Here is a 22281-nt window from a genome sequence, read left to right as displayed (position 1 = left end):
CTCCTAAATCCTGTCCACGGCCCTGTTTGCCCTTTGTTCCTGGTCTGGTGATATGCCCCCCGACACAGAGTAAACTCTTTCAACGGTCACCAAATTCATTTTTGACTAATCTCTTCAAATTAAACTAAAATTAAGAGAATTTTCAAGTAAATCTCCTAAATGAATGATTTAAGGATCCAAGTCCATTGTCCACACACTTAGCTCTAGCAGTTTTTCCAGCGAAGCCGGGCTCTAATAGTCCTGGGTCTCAGGGCTCTTCTGTTCCCTTCCTGAGCATTTCCCAGATAATTCCAAATCCCTCTGTCCTTTATTCTCCTACCCAAGCATGTTTCTGGAGTGCCACTCACCACCTGAAGTGGCTTTTATTATCAAAATATTTCTTCCAGACATAGCATGAAACTCAGTTCATTTTAATAGTCAATGACTATTAATTGGCTGATGAAATAAGAGCTAATATTTATCTAGAGCCAGCTTTTCTTTTAAATTAACTCATTTAATCTTCATTAGCAACCCTATTCAAATAGTTGCAATTATTAATCCCATTTTGTAGATGAGAAATCGAATATAATCAATTAATTCCATCACAATGGTGCACATTGGCTTGGTCCAGCCTAAATAGATACCCAGCAAGAGGTATGAATGGGTGACCATGAATGTTGGTCCTAATCAAGACCCACTCCAGCTGCCTGGTTGGGAAACCCACTCTGCACTGGGTAGCAGGGGAATGTAATTAATTCTGAGGAATACACAAAAACATCTCATTTACAAGGATCAGAGCACCATGGCTAGGTGCTCTGACTGTGGGGCAGACCTGCTTGGGTAAAGATCCTGGCCCTCTCGATTATTAACCATGTGACTTCAGGAAAGCTATTTAACATTTTTGGAGCTCCAACTTTCTCATCTGTGAGTGAGGATTATAAGGGGACATACCTCAGTAAGCATCATGGAAGAATTAAATAAGCATATGTGAGTTAATATTGAGAAACAGGGGCTCCTGGGTGGCTCAGTCGGTTAAGCATCCAACTCTTGATTTTTGCACAGGTCGGTTACGAGACAGAGCCCCACATTGGGCTCCTTGCTCAGCAGAGAGTCTGCTTGATTCTCTCTCCCTCTACTCCCTTCTTCCGCCGACTAGCTTTCACACGTGCGTGCTCTTTCTCTCTCTCAAAAATAAATAAATCTCGGGCGCCTGGGTGGCTCAGTTGGTTGGATGACTGCCTTCAGCTCAGGTCATGATCCTGGAGTCCCGGGATCGAGTTCCGCATCGGGCTCCCTGCTCAGCGGGGAGTCTGCTTCTCCCTCTGACCCTCCCCCCTCTCATGTGCTCTCTCTCTCTCTCTCTTTCTCTCGTTCTCTCTCTCAAATAAATAAAATCTTTTAAAAAAATAAATAAGTAAATAAATCTCCAGTATTGAGAAACAACTTATAGCCTGATACTCTGTAAGTCCCAATTCAATTTTATTTACCAGACATATATAACATTTATTGTCTCAGTTTGTTAAATGCTTAAGTAGAGATATAGCTTTAGGCTAGTAATAAAGTTTCTCAAACTTTCATATTTTGGGAGTCTATATTTCTCACAGAAAGGAAAAAAATTGAAAATTAGGTTCTTTGTCAGCCTAATAGAAGACAGATCAGGAGTGTACATTTTAATGCTATGAACGAGCTTGTAAGTTTTTAGCAAAAGCTCTGCTGAAACATAACCTCGCTTCATACTCTTACAAACCAGGAGATAGAGATTATTCTGGTTTTAACGATAAAAAACTGACAGTTTCAAAGGATCAGAAACCTCAACTATTAGATAAAGAACAAGATGGGAGGAACATCTGGTGTACTAAGTTTCCTTTTGAAGCTGTAACAAATAACCAAAAGCTTCATGTCTTAAACCACACAATCTTACAATTGTGGAGATCAAGAATCCAAAATGGCCCCCATGGGGCTAAAATCAAACTATCAGCGGGGCTGCATTCTTTTCTGGAAGTTGTAGGGGAGAACCCATTTCCAGGCCTTTTCTAGCTTTTAGAGGCTACCCACATTCTTTGGCTCATGGCTTCTTACACCGTCTTCAAAGCAAGCAACAGATGGTGGAGTCTCATCACATACTCTCTCTGACTCCTCTGCTTCCTTCTTCCTCCCACTTTTGAGGACACTTGTGATTATATTGAGCCCATCTGGATAACTCAGTATAATCCCATCTCAAGGTCAGCTCATTAACAAACCTTAATTCCATCTGCCACTTTAACTCCACTTTACCATAAACATAACCTATTCACAGGTATTATGGATTGGTATGCGTACATATTTTAGGGAGTGTCATTATTCTGCCTACCACATCTGGTAATACAAACTTTCAAATATAATGTTAAATCAAACCCATTGTGAAGATATTTTGAATTTCCTTAATTAAAAAAACTATAGAGCTATGTTTAAGGTGATGATTATTTCATCTTTGTAGTATTTGTTCTAAGAGAACCTGATGGTTGATTAGATACCTCCAAGACAAATCACTCTCACAGACCTCTGAACTGTGGAATTGAAAATAACCAACAAAGGGATGCCTGGTTGGCTCAGTCAGTGGAGCGTGCAACACTTGATCTTGGGATTGTGGGTTCAAGCCTACACATTGGGTGTAGAGATTACTTAAAAAGTAAAAAGAAAAGAAAAAGAAAGAGTCAACAGAACACATCATCATCAGACTTCTTGAGCTTCCACTCTGCCTATAGCTTGAAAAGAAATGAAGAGTGTATACAAAAATCTCAGCCTTCAAACCCTGATAGCATTAATTTTTTCCAGAAGACATTAGATTATAGGACAAATAAGTGGGTCTAGCTTGGCCAAAGATTGAAAACTGGTGACCCTTCAGCCATTTCGGCCCTGAAGATATATAAAGCTATTCTCTTTCCCCTGTGTAATTTTTTATCTTTTTTACAACATTTTTAGTCAGTTCATATTGAAAAATCAGGAATCTCAGGGTTTTTTGCAAATAAACATCATGTGATAGTTGTTTGGCAATACCGGCCTATTTTCCTGCAAACTGACAAGATGCAGAAGCTGAAGAGCAGCTGCCAAGTTAATGGGGGAATGCTCCTCAGCTTTGGTTCTCCTCCTTTTATACCCAGCCCGATTAACTGCCAAGACCTGACAGATGTTTGCACCTGGGCCCCTTATTCTGGGCTAATATCCTGGAACAGCCCAAGGGGAAGGGCTCCATCCACAACCTCTAGAGGGAAGGAAGTGGATAGAAGGAGGGGAGCAAGTCTGTGTGCAGTTTGTGGGCAACTATTGAAGGGACAAAGTGGGGACTGCCCACCTGGGTTTTGATGGAGAGTGGGACCTTATGAGAGGAAAGTTTGGGGACTCAGAGTGAGAAGTTCTGAGACAAGTGCTAAATGGGCCAGGAGAGAGGGAGGCTAGAAAACTTGGGGTTTGCTGATTTTTTTTCAGTAGAAAATCAGCTAAAAATAAGAACATCTAATAGTAACTGAGCAGTTCTAGATGTTGAATTGTGTGTGGAGATTTATAGGCATTAGCTCATCGAATCCTCCCAAAGACATTGTGACTCAGCCTATAGTTTTATCTTCATCTTGTAAATAAGGAAACACTCACAGATGTTAGGTAAATTTATCAAAATTATAGAGCTAGTAAAAAGAGGAAGGAAGGAAGGAAGGAAGGAAGGAAGGAAGGAAGGAAGGAAGGAAGGAAGGAAGGAAGGAAGGAAGGAAGGAAGAAAAAGAGAAAGAAAATAAAAGAGGGCAAGCTACATCTTGTAACCATTCCACTGAACCCTTACCATGGCTCCTTGCTTCCCACTGGCCTTTATTATACCTCCAGGTAGCTCCAAAGTGAAATGACAACACTAGTCACGTCTCTTCTTTTATGTAAAACCTATTTCATTTATTGTGGGTTCACCATTTTTACTTTGCCCCTTTGCCAAGCAAATCCTGGGATTGAGCACTTGCCAAGTGTGCCTAAGAAATCTACAGAAGCAGAAAATACAGCAAGCTGTGGGCAAATGCACATGGAAGAGCACTTGGCTCCAGGTGCTCCCGAGCATCAGTGCCCAACTCAAGCCCTCAGTAGGATCCTTTCTTTCCCATTCGCATTCAGGGTGCCTGATTTTGAAAAATGGGAGGGAAGAGGGGAGGTTCTAGTGAGGGAGAAATTTAGTGGGAAGAGGAGAACTTTAAAGAATGAGGGCACCTGCTCACCCTGGGGTCTCCTATGCTGGTTTAAATCTACAAAAAAGAAAAAAAAGAGAGAGAGAGAGCTTCACCTGCTTCAGATCACTGACCTGTCTCAAGGATTTGGTTACTTGTGCTGCCAAGCAGCTAACCTTCTGTCCAGAGTTGCAGAGTGAAGCACCATGACAGAAGAGGTCCCTCTCCCCTCCCAGCCTGTGCCCTGCACCATCCAGCAGCCTAGAGCTCCTACAGCTCCAAGACGTGCCAGGAGTCTTTGGTGTCCTCATGAGGTTGAAACAGCAAGGGGAGTCTTCCAGCAAGAGCTTATGGGAGACTGGGGATTTGTCCAGACAGGAAGACAAAAGGAGAGGCTCATTTATTTGTAGGGGCACATGGAAGTTCTCGAAGAACTTCCAGAAGTCACTGTGGTGGGGAGAGTCTTTGAAGCAAAGGAATGATGCTCCATCACTAATATAGCTGGGACTCTGCAATCCAAAGGCTGTCAACTATATAAATAATTCATTGCTTACCCTGCCCCACGAGCAGTTCCTATAATTTTTCAATTGAGATGGTTTACACCAGTTGTAGAAATGGGCCTCAGCTTCTCCCAGTTGAGTACCTGCATCTTTTTAGCATGCCTCACAATTTTAGAAGGGTTTCACAAAACAGTTTTTTTAAAAAATGATTCCTCCGTCTCAACACCAGTGAAGGTACTTGGAAACAAGATGGAAATATAAATCAGAATAACCTTTCTCACGGGCAATTTAGCAATCAAATCAAAAGCTTCCTATACATGCCTAACTCTGACCCAGTAACTTCATTTACAGGAAATACCCTAAGACGTACTTACAAAGATACTCATCACAACCTTGTTTCTAATGACACTTGGAAACCCCCTAAGTTCCCCCAAACAGTGTACATTCCTAACAGGGGAATTATGGAGCCAATTAACATGATGGAAAAGCAAACAGCTTGCTGCATGGAATATATCCATGCCCAATGTTAAGAAAGAAAAAATGGTTTAAACGGTATTCAAGCTCGTGTTTATAGAAATATTTGTTTACTCCTAATAAAATGAACATAGATGTTAGCAGTCATCTCTGGATGACAGGTGTATATGGCAGGCTCTGCTCTTTATCTGCACACTCCTGATTCTGCCCTTCTTCCCAAAAGAATCTTTCCTGTGGAATTGCAATGGACCAAGTAAAGAATATTTTCCAAAATCTCCTGCACCTCGAGGTTTAACCAAAGGAGAGGGTACAGCAGGCTGCCAGCAGCTTTCCTGGAGACCAGCCACTCCTCCTCACCCCCCCTCCACCTTCTTCCATCTGGAGTAAAGACAGCCCTTGGAGTTGCCGGAGGGGAATGACTACTAAGAAGAGTAGAAAACTCTTGAATCCCAGTGCTATACACATTTGGGCACAGGTACATGTGTAAACATATACTGTCATTTCTCTGGGAATGCAGTCTCTGGGTTGTATGGAAAACACATACGTAATTGATAAGAAAATGAGAAATCATTCTTCCCGGAAGCTGTACCATTCTGCATTCCCAACCATAATAGTTGATGAAGGACTGGATCTGGATCTGCTGACTGCTGGTCCAAAAATCTTTCTTCAAAATTACCCTCTCCTAAATTTACTTTTCAATATGTTCATAGGCACTCTAACCCAACATTTTCACATAACTCTACTGAATGAGGGTCATGAAATGACTGACAATGGTTATTATTTTAGTATATTTCCACATCTAGGGGTCAGCACCTTCTCATCTCCTAAATCTGTGACTCAACATCATTTCTATCTTGTCCAAGTTGGAGAAACACAGTGAGAGGTACAAGTAGGTGCCATGGAGGTTGACCAGCCAGCAGCAAGCAGAAACGTGGTGAGATGTAGTAGCTTCTGGGAGAGTAGGTAATTGATGTTGCTAAAATCTCAAATCATGGCTTCAGTCTTTAGAAGATTTCTCTCCTTGAAAGGACTTAAGGGATCTTCTTAGTAGATGCTGAATATACCTCTATTCCATTTCTCATCAATGCGTACTTCCCATGAGCCCAACAGTGATTTTTCACAAACGTTTGACATTCTAAATACCAGAATTCTTTATGGTTTCTGTGACCTTGAGCATTTCAAAACCGTAATATAGAATCTCCATCCCTTCAAGAAAATAAACATCTTTTTGTCTACTTTATTAGACATCTACTTTGATTATTTTTGGCAGACATTTGGAAAAACATATAATGCATAAATTCAAGATCTGCTTATGAATAGGAGCCATTTTTCACCTCATTTATCCCTGTTGATACAATGGGGGGCACTTACTGAACAAACAACAGTCTTGAAAAATACTACAGTTATCTTTTAAAAAGTTCAAATAAGTAAATTCCTCATACAGAAAGCCTGCTTCTATAGAACTATAGAAATATTTTTTAAGAGAGGGAGAGGGGAAGGGGGGGAAGGGAGAGGGAGAGAGAGAATCTCAAGCAGACGCCACACTGAGCATAGAGCCTGAGTCAGAGCTCAATCTCATGACCCTGAGATCATGACCTGAGCAGAAATCAGGAGTCCAAAACTTAACCAACTGAGCCACCCACGTGCCCCTAGAAACATTTTAAATGATATTTTGGTCACATTTAGGATAAGCTGATTTAACAAATAGACCTTAAATTGCACAATGGTTCAAGCACCATGGAAGTCTGGTGTGCCCATACACCCTTCCAGGTCCATGAGTGGGTAGGGCTGGCGGTTGGGAAAGAACTATTGATACATCAGCAACACAAATGAATCTCAGACTGATCATGCTGAGTCTTTTAGGGTCCCTGGTGGCAGCACCAGTGCCTGAGTCGACACTGACTTCCAAGGACTCACAGCGCACCTCCAACCAGCACATGAGTGAGGCTGGGAGAGACTCACAACCAGGAGTGAGGCATACCATTTTCCACTGCTCACGTCCCATTGGCTGGTTACCTGGCCCCACTTAAAGGCACCAGGATAGGGAAATATAGTCCTTCCCAGAGTAGCCACTTCCCCAGGAACAGCTCCAACCTGTGGATGAGAAGAAGAGCAGTCTTTGATGGATAGTAAGCTCTGTTTCACAAATTATTGATCAAAGAATTCGTCATTTGTTTGATTTCTAGAATACACTGGGACATTAAGACAAGTCTTGGATTTTTTTTCCCCCTAAATCCTTTCCTCTCTATTTTTCCTAAGTGCTTAATGCTTTAATTTTTATCAACAGCATTCAGTCTAGGCAAGAGACTATAAAAGCTGGTACCTGACAGTGTTTTCTGATTCTGCTTCTTACTCTCTCTCTCTATTCCCATCTTCAGCTTTAGGTCGTTCCTTATGTCATGACTCTTAACTCCCATTGTATATTTCACCTCTGTGGTTCTTTTCGCTTTATGTCCTCGGTTCTATCCTCTAAATACTGACTTCCTGTTGCTAATATCTAATTTACTGTTTACCCTTGGAGATATTTTTCTGCATAGCTTTTTTTTTTTTTTAATTTTGATGATTTCTCTGAATTACCCTCTTCTTTGTGCACCATGCCCTACTCTTGACTTACAGATTCTATCCTTTCTATTAACTTTTCAAACACATTAAGTATACTTATTTTCAAACCCTTCCTTCGGATTTTGAAATAGCTGCAAACTAGAAATACCCCAAGTGTTCACCAACTGATGGCTGTACCCCTCCCAGAGGGATGTTCTCTGTGTGCTTATGTTCTTTCCTTACCTTATGGCAGGGGGCGCTCTCTCGAGTTGTGAGACCTTGTAGTGAGAGAGTTCTACGTTTATCTCTGCCCGGCCCACAATATTTTATCAGTTACAGACTAAATTTTTGTCCGTCAGTATTACTGAAGTATATAAATAACACAAAATGAATTTTAAGGGTAAACTTGGATAATCTTTGACAAATACATACATCAATATAACCATAGGAGTCATTTCTATTAGCCGTGAAATTTTCCTTGGAAACAATACACTCTCCACCCCAACCCCTAGCTCCAGGCAACCCCAAGTCTATTTTCTGTCACTATTATTTGGCCGTTTCTAGAATTTCATGTAAATGGAATAGTAGATCACGTAAAGTCCCTTGTGTGTGTCTGTCTTGTTTCACTTAGTCTGATGCTCTTGAGGTTCATTTATGTTGTCATATGTATCAGTAGTTTCTTTCTTTTATTACTATTTCATTTTATAGGTATACCACAATTTGTTTATCATTTGCTAGTTAACTGCTGGACATTTGGGCAATTTTCACTGATTTGCTACTATGAACAAACGTGATAGGAATTTTGCATACAAATCTTTGCATGGACATATGTTCTCATTTCTCTTTGAGTAAATATCTAGGATGGATTTTGGGGTTTCATAATAAACATATGTTTAGCTGTATAAAAAAAAATTGCCAGACTATTTTCCAATATGGCTATTCCATTTTGTATTTTCACCATCTATGAAACAGTTCTTTTTGCTCCACATTCTCACCAATACATATTGTCAGTGTTTTTAATTTTAGACACCTCAGTGGGTGTGTAGTGGAATCACCTTATGGTTTTAATTTGTATGTCCCTAGTGACAAAGATGTCAACCATTTGTTCATGTGTCTCTTTGCATCTGTATCTTTTTGGTGAAGTGCATGTTCAAATTTTGTGACTTAATTGTTGTGGTATATTGAGCTTTAAAAAATTTTTAATATTCTGGATACAAGTTCTTCCTAGATTTTTTTTTTAGCAGGTATTTTCTTCCACAATATGGCTTGCCTCTTTTATTTCGCTAACAGCATCTTTCAAATAGTGAGTTTTTAATTTTGACAAAGTATAATTTATTGTAGTTTTCTTTCATAGGCTGTGCTTTTTGTATCCTAGAAATCTTTGCCTAACTCAAGGTCACAAAACATTTTAGTCAAAAGTTTCATAGTTGCAGCTTTTGCCTTTAGGTCTGATACATTTTGAATTAGTTTCTGTATAAAGCATAATTAATTATTGTGACTTATTTTTCTATATGGATATATCCAATTGCCGCTGAATCACTTTTGAAAAGGACTGTACAGTTTTGTTTCATAAAAGGCCATAACTAGGGGTCTATTTCAAGACCTAAATAATATATTTACATGTCCCATCCTCCCTTCCACTATGCTGCTAACCCAATAATATATACTATTACTACACATGCGATAAACATATAATGCACTGTTTCTATTTTTGCTTTAAACAGCCAGTTATTTATCTTTTAGGGAGATAAAGTTTAAAAAATGTCTTTTCTGTTACCCATACATTTATCATTCCCGGCACTTAACATTCCTTTACTTAGAACTATTTTCCCCATCTGGTATCATCTTTTCTTCTGTTTGAAGAACTTTCCTGAGTATTTCCTGTAGTGAAGGTTTGTTGGCAATGGATTTTCTTCTCTTTTATTTGCATGAAAAAAGTGGGGGGTTTTTTTGTCTTTGTTTTTAAAACACATTTTCCTTAAAAATAGAATTTTCAGTTGACAAGATTTCTTACCAGTAGTTCAACTGTACCATTCCATTTCCCTTGTTGGCATAATTTCTGTCGAGAGGTCTGCTGTTCTCTTAGTTTTGTTCTATGTATCTTATTTTTCTCTAGGTGCTTTTAGGTGTTGTCTTTATTAATGGTTCTCAGAAAACTGGTTATGATGTTCCTTGTCATTTTCTTTAAGTTTCTACTACAAAAGGTTTATTGATCTTCCTGACTATGTGGGTTTATAATTTCCCTCAAAGGTGTTACAGTTTTGGCCATTATTTCTTCAAATATTTTTCTTCCCCTTTTTCTCTTCTATTCTTTTCAGACAACAATTATGTATGTGTGAGACTATTGGATATGATGCACAAGCCACTGGTGCTTTGCTTATTTTTCCAGTCTTTTTTCTCCTTTTTCCTCATTCTGGATGTTTTCTATGGCATGTCTTTAAATTCATCAATCTTCTCTTCTGAAGCATATTTTTTATTCCAGGTAGAAGTTTCATTTCTATGTTTTTCATACAATTATGAGTATACATTATATTACTTTCCTTATCATGTACATGTTTTCCTTTTTACTCGAGCATTAAAAGCTCATTTGTAGTTACTGTTTTACTTTATCTGCTGATTTTATTATCTATCTCTGTAATTTTCAAGCTTATTTTTAATTAATTGTTTATTCTCCTTGCTAGGGAGTCATGTTTTCTTGCTTCTTTGCATGCTTGATATTTTTTTAATGGGTGCTGGAAATTGCAAATTTGTGGTGTTTAATGTTGAATTTTATTTTATTACTGTATAGAGTATTGGGACCTGTCCTGGTCTTAGATTGGCTTAATCGTTTCAGGATTTGCTTTTAAATTTTGTTAGGGTAGGTACAGAGAAGATTTTATCATTATAGACTAGCTTTCAACTTTTATTTCTGTATTGGATTTTTCCACATCACGCAGGCTATGGGCTCTTCTTTCTCATGGACTACTCTTTTCCAACCATAGCTCACAAACAGTTTCCACATAGGCATGTGGGGTTCCTATGTAGTGAGCACAGGTTGTTTCTCTTTATGTCATGGATAAGACTGCCTTCCCAGTTCCTGACCCCATACAAGAGGCTCAGTTCCAGTTCCTTCCAACACAACAATACAGTCCTTGCAGAAGCATTATCTGGTTCCAATTGTATCCCATGCCCCCTTCTCTACGAAGATGTTTACCACCTCAGTTTTAACCTGCACAATCTTCTGTTTTAATAACATATTTAGTTTAAGGGATATTAGGCACTTTGATAGAACTTTCTGGATGGTAAAGTCTTAAGTATGACAACCTTTTCTGTAAATGTATTTCTTTAGAAAAACTCTTTGAGTACGTCCAGAGTGGACAGCATGAAAATAGGGGATTTAGGATACACTGGTCACACTACTTTTCAGGTATTACGAGAGCAATGCAGAGCAGCTTTTTCAGTGTAATGTAAGAAACATAATTATCTTTTTTTAAAAAAACAAATATTGGCAGTATTCTCTGAATGAACCCATTTGTGAGTTCCCTGTGTTAGCTTGCTTCAGGCTGTCAAAATTTTGCAAATAGCAATGCCCAGCTATGGCAGTATGGATGTAGGAGTGAGACATGCCTAGATTTCCCCCCTAAATCCCTTCCTCCCCATTGTTTCCAACATTTAATCATTTTCTGTTCATTAGCCACATTGAACTTGGCAAGGCGGTGAGCTGTTACCCCTCAGGGTACTAGAAACACATTCAAAGGACATTGATCTTTGTCTCAAAAAGGATGACCTTCACAAGCCCCCCCAAATTTTTATACAGCCCAAAAATAAGCATTATCGTTACCCAGACTCCAATTTAATTATATTACACTGTTGAAACTTGTTATCTGAAAAGCTTCCAGAAAATAAGCCGACTACTTTGGAAAGCTAACACTGATGGGTTTGAAGACGCACAAGACAGTTGGCCATTTTCTAAGCCCCGAGCTCACCCTGCGCCCTGCTCTCCAGGTCGCTGGGTGAACAGCTGCTGACTGCCAACCACCAAGGCCCCTCCTTAATGGAAGCGCCAGCCCCGCCCAGCACCTCCCGTGCTCTCCTGACCTTTCCTCTCTCCTTCTTTCTCTCTCTCCCTGGAATTGCAAGCCCGTTTCCACCCGGGCGCCTCCGGCTCTGTGGGTGCACCATCCCACCCCAGCGGAGGCCTCCCACAGCAGCAAGCTGACCTGGAGGGTTAGACTGGGACCAGCGCCCGTGGCCCTGGTAACAGCTCCGCAAAAGCAGGTCTCCGCGTGCCTCAGCCATACCGGCCTCCCTTCACTGTTCTACACAGCCGTGTTTCACATGGTTGTTTTACCCAAAAAGGAAAGGAGCCCCACAACTGACAATAAGAAGAGATTAAGGCCAGTTGTCCCCAGGGTAAGAGTTGTTTTTGTGTTTTGACAAAAGTACCCAAAGCCCCGCACTGCGGGACTCCTCCTGACCTAACTCCTCTCTGCTCCTCGCCCATCCCCACCCCGCCCCCGCGTGCTGCTCCCTCAGACTCCCCTCACCCCCACCCTCCCTGAACCACCCTCCAGACCCTCACTTCCTCTCACTGACCCTGCTCCTGTTTTGCCTTCAACTGCCCTTCATCTGCTCCATTCCTGCCTTTTTGGGTAAGCGGCCCATTTCCCATCTCAGGGACTTCCTTGTGCCCTGACCCCCACAGCAGCTCTGCGCAGAGCTGAGGACAGCCCCTGCACCTTGGTTGTGGTCCCCAGAGCTGGGCACCCATGCCTCCTCAACCAGTCCCGCACCTGAGCACACGCAGCAAAGTTTTTTTTTCTTTCAATTTTTATTGTTATGTTAATCACCATACATTACATCATTAGTTTTTGATATAGTGTTCCATGATTCATTGTTTGTGCATAACACCCAGTGCTCCATGCAGAACGTGCCCTCTTTAATACCCATCACCAGGCTAACCCACCCCCCCACCCCCCTCCCCTCTAGAACCCTCAGTTTGTTTTTCAGAGTCCATCGTCTGTCATGGTTTGTCTCCCCCTCCGATTTACCCCCCTTCATTCTTCCCCTACTGCTAGCTTCTTCTTCTTTTTTTTTTCTTAACATATATTGCATTATTTGTTTCAGAGGTACAGATCTGTGATTCAACAGTCTTGCACAATTTACAGCACTCACCATAGCACATACCCTCCCCAATGCCTATCACCCAGCCACCCAATCCCTCCCACCCCCCACCACTCCAGCAACCCTCAGTTTGTTTCCTGAGATTAAGAATTCCTCATATCAGTGAGGTCATATGATACATGTCTTTCTCTGATTGACTTATTTCACTCAGCATAACACCCTCCAGTTCCATCCACCTCGTTGCAAATGGCAAGATCTCATTCCTTTTGATGGCTGCATAATATTGCATTGTGTATATATACCACTGCTTCTTTACCCATTCATCTGTTGATGGACATCTTGGCTCTTTCCACAGTCTGGCTATTGTGGACATTGCTGCTAAAACATTGGGGTGCACATACCCCTTCAGATCCCTACATTTGTATCTTTGTGGTAAATACCCAGGAGTGCAATTGCTGGATCGTATGGTAGCTCTATTTTCAACTGTTTGAGGAACCTCCATACTGTTTTCCAGAGGGGCTGCACCAGCTTGCATTCCCATCAACAGTGGAGGAGGCTTCCCCTTCCTCCGCATCCCCGCCAACATCTGTCCTTTCCTGACTTGTTCATTTTCGCCATTCTGACTGGTGTGAGGTGGTATCTCATTGAGGCTTTGATTTGGATTTCCCTGATGCCGAGCGATGTGGAGCACTTTCTCATGTGTCTGTTGGCAAAGTCTTCTTTCCACATAATTTTACAAAAAGATTTGAATTTTCAGAAAGGCAACTTCCTATGAGATTACTCCTACTCAACAATAGATTTGCGTTTACACTTGGCTGTTGTGAAAGGTTGGTTTTTGCTAAATTATGTCCAAGTAGGTGCAAGTCCTTCCTCCCTGGTGAGGGAGTTGGATGAAGTCCATTGGCCTGATTTAGGGAGTGGCCTCCATTCTGTGAAGATGCCAAGATTGAGCAGAGGACAAAAAAAGGGAATAGCTCTTTACTCAGGTGTTCCTTGATGCATGAGGGTCCCATCTCTGCACAAGCAAGTGCTAAACTCATGGACAGGTCTGTTGTGCTGGCCCTCACCCATCCTGTCATTTCCCACCTACACCAGACTTTCACGAAGGGGCTTTCAGACCCCTCCCCACGAGTGCAGAGATTGTGTCCTTGTGCTTGCGGACAAACCCACCCACATTCACTCCTAGACTGCGGGCAGTCAAGTGAAGCTGTTCCCCGTGAGTCTAGACTTCACTCACCCACATTTACACTCCTCTCTAGCTCACGTGTGGACGTTCTCTGACCCGGCTGCTTGGAGAGCGAGGTAGGCAGCAGGTGGGCCGGAGCAGGTGTGCTCAAGCTGGCGGACAGCGGCCGCTTCACCGCGTCTTACCCACCCGCTCCTCAGACGCTGCGCAGGTGCTCCGAAGGCACTCGGGGGCTGCAGAGGTGCTCCGTGGAGGCTCCGCCACAGACGCTGCACAGCGCCTGCCCAGATGCTCCACGCGTCTCCAGCCCGCTGCCGTGTGCCACGCGGGGCATCGGGGGCCCCAGGGCTGTGTTCGTGGGCAGGGGTCACCTCACAGCCGCTTCACCGGAAGGTTCCCCTGTTCTCCTCTCCTGGGTCGACTTTCCTTCCTAAATTTAGTAACTGTTTCCCCTACGTCCGCTTGGAGTTGTACCACTCCACACACCCGTCTGAGAGAGCCAGTGGTGTCACTAAGGGTACTGGCCTTTGTCCCCTAGTTCCTAAGTCGCAAGAGACAGAGAGCTCTGAGTTCCACATAGAAGTGGAGACAGCTTTCTCCCCAACTCATGTCATTCCTCACTGCGATAGCAAATCTGGGTTTAATTTCCCCTGAGACTCACAGATCTCACATGGAAAAGAGCCCCCTCAAGAGCCTGCCTGGTGGCCCCACCAAGCAGGGGTCTCAGTTCTAGGACTGGGGGAAATGCAGACCTACCACTGGGTCAGGTCTCTCTGCTTCCCACCCTCTCCGGCCAACATCCCCATCCGGCCCACCCCACACACAGCCAAGACTCCAGGGCATATCTACCCTTCCTTTAAAACCCATAAAAATGCAAAACCCCCCACAGAAACAGTTACACAGAAGAGCCAGTTGTTGATCCAGGGCCAAGGCCTCTGATCTTGTGGAGACTGACAGGAGAGTCAAGGTCAATGTACCATCTAACCCATTCTCTACCTCACTACCCCTACCTGCTGCCATCTGGCTTGCTTGGCCCCTCAGACTCTCTGCTGTGGCTCGTCCTCCTGGTTTCTCACAATGTCAGGCCCAGGACCCTGGAGCCTCCACCCCTTCCCGAAGCAGGAGAGAGCATGGGGACCTCTGTTGCCCTGGACGCAGGGAAGACTTGGCCTCTTCTGGCTTCTTGCTGTTTGCACATGCCTGGGGCCACGGGACTCACAGCCCTGTCTTAGTTCAAAGAGCATAGATGACGAGGAAAAAAAAGAAAGAAAAAAGCACAACAGGATAACTGGGAGGAGAGTTGCAAACTAAGTTATTTCCAAAGTGTTATCCCTGTTCCATGTTCCTTTTAGAAGAATCACTGAGCCCTTTCTAGACACAAGATCATGGATTTTACCGCGTTCCTATACTAACCCCAACACCTGGACAGTGGATGCTCTCATTCTCCTTCTAAAGAAATCTCATCTCCCAGGTCTGGCCGTTTGTCAAAGGCTCTACCACTGGATCCTGCTGCCTGAAGCTGCTGCTGCATCTGGACCCGGCTCTGTCCCTGGGGCCTGGGGGGGGGGGGGGGACGCGACGGCATCAGTGCAGTGAGCCCCCCCACCCCCGCTTCAGTCTTGGCCCATCAGAAAGTTCCAGACTGGATTCTTTTGCTGGTGGATCTCCTTTGGACTGAACCACAACAACTAAAAACGCATGTTTACTTTTACTTTTGTTTTCTAAGAGATTTTCTTTCTTCACTGCTCTCAAACACCGGAATTTGGAAAAGGCAACTTTGTCCATATGTTCGTGCGTGCAAGGAAAATCCCACCGAATGGTTTCAGTCTGGCTGGGAGTGAACTGTGCACCTTTTCATTCCAGCAGACTTTATCTTTTCCCAACTTGCCCCTTCCTTGTGGCCCCCTCCATCCCAGTAAGACCCTGCTGGTAAATTCCAGGACCCATGCTGTCTGAACTTAAGCACCGTTTACCGGCTTTCCCAATCCTGATTTCTGGGAACTTTTGAAAATATGGAACAGTGAAAAATCAAACTAAAAGATCAAATAAGAGTTCGTACAGACTGACCATAAAATATGGTTTCATTGGCAGATATTTCTGTCATCTTCTCAAGCAATTAGGTGGGGTGATGAGGACCTTGGTCCCCATTTTCTGAAGGGAAGTTTGAAGGCTGGATTTTAGTTTTTTTGTGTTTGGTTTTGTTTTGTTTTGTTTTACCTGACCTCGGGGCTTTCCATCCTCATCTCTTTTGGCAATAGAAAAGGAGATTAGAAGCAGGAGCAGGCAAACCACCTGTCTTTTAAAAAACCTTCTTCTTTCTCTGATTATGTCAAGAGCTGACAGCCCAAGACAATCAGCAACCTTAGCTCCTGACCCTGACCACAGAAACCCTATCTTTTCTGTAATTCTTGAACAAGTTAAAGCATCACACGCTCTTTGTTTAAATAATACATACTAAAGGAGAATATTACCTTCGATATACAGAAAGCCTTCCTTCCTAAGAGCTATAAGAATAGTATGTGTTTGAACAAGTCTTTCTGTCATGATGTGAGGACAGAGAGCAGCTCCGTTCTAACAGCTTATTCTGTATTCCACAGAACAGTCGAGACTCTAAACATTTCCCTTCCCACGGGCACCTCTACACTGGATAATCATAACTTATTTATGTGTTGTAGAACTCTCAGATAGTCCCCCAAATATGCACCTGACCTAACTGATCCACTAGTTCCCCATGATGGACACCTATCTGTTCTGATATTCAAACACTTAGTTTGAAAGCACATTTCCCCTCTTCCGAGGCCATGGGATTTTCTTTTTTTTTTTTTTTCTTTTTAACTGTACAACATCCCAGTTGCCACAAAGAGTGTTCAGTAAAATTCTTTATATATTATTCATTTTATTCTCCCATTTGTAATAAAAGCAATAATAGCAATGACATATTTGTTGAACAATTCATGTGTCCAGGCCTTTTGCCCCTGTCACCAGGGGTCCTGGTGCTTTGGAAGGGAGCTACATGTACAGTTGTCTTCACCCACTCTGCCTTCCCAGTATCCAGCCCAGACTTCACACCTAGCTGCGGGTGGAGTAGGGGTGGAAGGGGGAGAGGACGGGGGCAGGTGGAGGCTCAGGATGTCAGCGCGCATGCGTGTCAGGGGCCTCCCCGGTCTGCAGCTGCGTGGTCCGCTAAAATGTGGTCGGATCAGTGATTCCACTGACGCTGAGACTCCTTTCTCTTTCCATTCTGATTCTCTCTCTCTCTCTCTCTCTCTCTCTCTCTCTCCATCACATTTCCACTTCTCTCAGGTGGTGCTGGATTGGCTACGGGCGTTGCTGGGGGATTCCATGGGGAGACTGAGCTGGGGAATACATGTACTTCGGACTTAGGGAACATGCGTGTATGTGGCTGGCAGTCACCTCCCTCTGTCGTGTCCTCCACGTGCCGACAGAGGGGTGAGGGCTGGAGCGCCGTCCTGCTGGGCATAGCCCCTGAGGTCGGCCAGCAGTGGAGGAGAACGATTTGGTCTGTGTAAGTAATCATCTGGGGTCTCCGCTTGCCCGTACATGGAAGTTGATAGAGGCGTTCCAAAATGTGGACCCTTTAGAAATTGTAGACATTTTTGAAAAAAAATGGAGAGATCCTAACATTTTACACGTGATTCCATATAACAAGGTGTTATTGATAAAGATAAATCAGCCTCGATTAACAATTATTTTCTGTCCTCCCAATGGGGAAAGATATTACAAAAGCGTTATCATACAGCCAAACTGCCCGCCAACAGGACATGTGGGAAACTCTTCAAGATGTGTGTGAGGCAGTTGATTAACACAAGTGCTCCCTTGTCTTTCTTCACTTGACTAGATACGTAGTTTCTATCAGATTTTTTTACATTGGAAGTTCGTAGTGATTTCTAAATCTAAATAAATATTTCTTTTCATGCTTGATTTTGTACCTGGAATTTTGTATTCCTTTTCTTTCAAAAGGCCCCCTGAATTATATCTGCTTCAGATGCTTTTTAAAAGTGGGATCTGGGCGTCTTCTTCCTGCCTTGTTTTCGGCCTTTTTGCTCTCAGAGCCGCTGATAGCAAGATGTCTTCGGGAAATGCCAAAATTGGGCATCCTGCCCCCAACTTCATAGCCACGGCTGTTATGCCAGATGGCCAGTTCAAAGATCTCAGCCTATCTGACTACAAAGGAAAATACATTGTGTTCTTCTTTTACCCTCTTGACTTCACCTTTGTGTGCCCCACGGAGATCATTGCTTTCAGTGACAGGGCAGAAGAATTTAAGAAACTCAACTGTCAAGTGATTGGTGCTTCTGTGGATTCTCACTTCTGTCACCTGGCGTGGATCAACACACCCAAGAACCAAGGAGGATTGGGACCCCTGAACATTCCCTTGGTATCAGACCCCAAGCGTACCATTGCTCAGGACTATGGGGTCTTAAAGGCTGATGAAGGCATCTCCTTCAGGGGCCTCTTTATCATTGATGACAAAGGTATCCTTAGGCAGATCACGGTAAATGACCTTCCTGTAGGCCGCTCTGTGGATGAGACTCGGCGACTGGTTCAGGCCTTCCAGTTTACTGACAAGCATGGGGAACTGTGCCCAGCTGGCTGGAAGCCTGGCAGTGATACCATCAAGCCTGATGTCCAGAAGAGCAAAGAATACTTCTCTAAGCAGAAGTGAGCGCCCGGTCATTTTAGGGCTGGGCTGCAGTGGGTGGCCATGAAAACAAAATCTCTCTTGTATTATTGTCATGCTGAGAACATAAGACTTTAGACTGTGCAGATGTGGTATGGGGACAGGACAGGCCTTTTCTGCAGGGGTTGGGGAAGCCAGCCTTTCTTTTCTGGAGAGAAGGGCCTGAGCTGTTATGGGGCAGGCCAACTGTATGTACAGTAGCAGGGCATCACGTTTTGTCTTTTGTTTCTATTAAACTTGAACCGAGAAAAAAAAAAAGTGGGATCTGTCCTTAGGTATGTGCTTAAAAATGTGTATTTCACCCTAAGTTAAAACGACTACAAATCCTTACCCCAGGGAGATAGATGCATGATGCAGAAGTTCCTAGAATCCAGAGTCAGTTCCTCTGGACCTCTGAGCTCCCAGGTATTGAGAGGAGGGAGGCCCAAAGGCCTGATGCTCCCTGTCTCTTGCTATGGACCATGAAGAAAATTCAGAATGGAGTCCTTCTCGCTGCCATGCTTACATGAACCTTCAGCAAACGGGAGCACCTTCTAGATTCAGAACAGAGCCCTGCCAGCTGCCGTGCTTACCTGTGAGTGTGTGTTCATGCCCACGTGAGCCTTCTCTCCTCCTCCTGCCCCCCCAGCAGACATCTCCTGAGCACCTTCCAGGACAGGCGTGCAGCGGGCCACCGGGTGGAAACGACAGAAAGGCAGGTGGCATCCCCGCCCTGCTGGGGCTCCTGGTGAAGAGGGGGCATGAGTCTCAGGGTCACACAGAGAAAGCTAAGGCAGCCATGAGGCTCCTGGGGAAGAGAGGAGCCCGGTGCTGAGCGGACCCGCCCCTTCTGCTCTGTTCCTGTCCATTCTCACACTGCCTTTCTCTCCTGCGCTAGAGGAAGTTTCTCATTCCTGGAGCCCAGACTCTCTCCCTGCACTTTTTTTTCTGCTTCCCTCCACCTCTTCCTGTTTTCTTCCTCTCAGGCTGACATTTCAAAGCACTTTACATGCTTTTAAATAGCAGGATTGTGTAGGGTTCAGGTGCTCAGACAGCTGTAGGAGAGATTTGATCTAGCCATAGACCACCTCGACTTTGTTGTGTGACCTTAGGAATGTCACCAAATAATCTTCACTCCTAAAGGGGACAATCACACTTCCTTCCATGAACCACCAGACTACTCTGAGGATGCCACTCCTTCAGAGATAAGCATGCACTTTGAATGGTTTAAAAATCTATCACCTATCCATCCATCCATCCTTCTACACATCTATCTATAATTTTTATATTTAGTGTTATCAAAGACATGCAAATAATTGTTCATTTTTTTCTTCTCAAATAATTTAAACAAAGAATGGTGAACTAAATATTTTGGGAAAATGAATATGTATCACCAAAGTTTGGGGAAAAAATGCTTCAGAACATGTGATCTCAATAATCTCAAACTATTAAAATGGGAAATATTCCAAAGGCCTGAATTCAAGGAACGAACTGTTTGGGAAATTACCATAGACATCAGGTGACCCCATCACTCCTGAACTGAGCTTCCTAGGGTGGTGGGACTTCAGCCACGTTGTGTTATGTTTAGTGCCTGGAGTCCCTCTCTCTCTGCGTGTGAACTTCTGAGGGCAGAGAATTGAATTTTTCCCTCTTTGTTTCATCACTGTTACTCCTGAATTAAGAAATTTGCATCTTTGTATGGACTTAGTTTGCCACTCCTTGCTTGACACACCTCAAGCTCGGAGCTTTCCAGCATTTTCCAGTGTGGCCAATTATCTTGCTGGGCTGGGACTGCCGTGACGTAATACCATAGACGGGCGGCTTCAATGACAGACATTCATTTTCTCACAGTCTGGAGGTGGAGGCCAGAAGTCCAAGATCAAGGTGACAGCAAATTTGGTTTTGGTGAGGACTCTCTTCCTGGCTACTTGGCCACCTTCGCACTGTGTCCTCTCATGGTCTCCTCGGTGTATGCGCAGAGAGAGAGAGCGAGAGAGCTCTTTGGCATCTCTTCTAATAAGGACATTAGTTCTATGGGGTCAGAGCCCCACACTTAGGACCTCATCAATTATTTTTTTCTAGGATCCATCTCCTAATACAGCCTCACTGGCGATCAGGGCTTCAATAAATGGATTTGGCCGGTGAGGGGCTGGGGGGTGGGAAGAAGCATTTGGTCCTTAACAGCTAAGTTGGCAGAATCAGACACAAAGTCCTATTTTCACATCAGGCTGAGACTTGCATGGGTGTCCTCATTTCCACTGCTCCTGGCACTTTTCTGGTACAAACTGGTTTTCCGATTCCCCCAGCTTCCTTCAGGTCAAAAAAACCAGTCAGCGGCCGAGCCAGACATGGACCTTACAACTGATGGGCGTGGTCTTGCTCCGAGTATTTGACTTTTTTCTACATTATTCTTTTCTCAGTACGGTCCTAGTGCTCTTCCTGTCTCCAACCACAGACACACAATCCCAGGTGCTGCCATATATATGCCAAGCTCAGGGAGGCTGAAGCCTCCAGCTTCTACCAGGAAGCTGAACTGATGGAGAGCACCCCAGCCTGGCACACAGTTTACAGGACGCCATCCAGGAGCATTAATGTCCGCACGGCTATTTTGCGATCACCTGTCAGTTCCCTGGGTTATGACCTACCGGTCATGTAGATATGTAGATATGTAGAAGGATGGATGGATGGATAGGTGATAGATAGATTTTTAAACCATTCAAAGTGCATGCTTATCTCTGAAGGAGTGGAATCCTCAGAGTAGTCTGGTGGTTCATGGAAGGAAGTGTGATTGTCCCCTTTAGGAGCCTTTCTGTTCTTCCCTGTGGTCCTTTCTGGCCTAAACACCTTTGTGCCCTCAGCAGATTGGACCACCTGAAACCTGTCCCCTGTCCCAGCTCATCAGAGAATGCACTGACCTCAGTGACCTCTCACTGTTAACTTTCCACTCTAGCAACTGGCTGTCCAGTCAGACACTGCTCCCCCCTCACACACCTTTTTAAAACAGTTTTCTTGCCTATCACTCTGTGGATGGCATCTTTCTTAGTCTCTTGAGAGGGAGTTAGTAAAAACTTTTCAAATCTAGAAAATGTTGCATGTGTGAACGCACTGTGTCTCCTGAGCTTCTTTCAGCCACTACTGTGTCAACCTCAGAAGTTCAGTGATACATTCATTTTATAAACATCGCATTCTTTTTCCACTGTATTAAATCTGTGTTGGGTGAGATTTTACTTGGTTTTCTTTCTTGTGCCTCCTGACATTAGAGGTCAAGACTAACCTGTCCCCTGGCCTCATGCTCATTTCAGACTCTCTTTTTTTTTTTCCCAGTATTCGAGTCCTCACTGAATTTGCAATTCTCGAACAAACAGCAACACTTTGGATGCTCTTTTTCAAGAGCTGTAGAATAGTTACCAGGGCACGCATGTTGGTCTTTAGAGTGTATTCATAAAAGGACACCTGTACGCTAGATGGATATCTGGTCACCCAGCAGACAGAGCTGATGTGTAACAACCCTGCTGTTTGGCTGAATCATGTCTATAATGCTGAAAACTTGTCCTGGAGTGAGATTAAAGAACACTCATTTGATTTCTTACCCAAGACATGAAATTCACATTTCACCATGGAAACTTAAGTACTGGGGGG

At 43.7% G+C, this 22281-nt stretch overlaps 1 protein-coding gene across 1 annotated transcript; it reads left to right on the top strand.

Moving 5' to 3' along the window:
* The first annotated feature begins 17996 nt into the window (after window positions 1-17996).
* LOC113929401 (peroxiredoxin-1-like) lies at window positions 17997-18648 on the top strand. Its single transcript, XM_035727750.1, has one exon. It carries the CDS (start codon window positions 18049-18051, stop codon window positions 18646-18648), a length of 600 nt encoding a protein of 199 aa, XP_035583643.1. The 5' UTR covers window positions 17997-18048.
* Window positions 18649-22281: the final 3633 nt, after the last annotated feature.

The sequence above is a fragment of the Zalophus californianus genome, chromosome 5, assembly GCF_009762305.2.
Source record: "Zalophus californianus isolate mZalCal1 chromosome 5, mZalCal1.pri.v2, whole genome shotgun sequence".
Taxonomy (NCBI): domain Eukaryota; kingdom Metazoa; phylum Chordata; class Mammalia; order Carnivora; family Otariidae; genus Zalophus; species Zalophus californianus.
The sequence above is the reverse complement of the archived record's forward strand: the minus strand, read 5'-3'. Positions and strand labels throughout refer to the sequence as shown.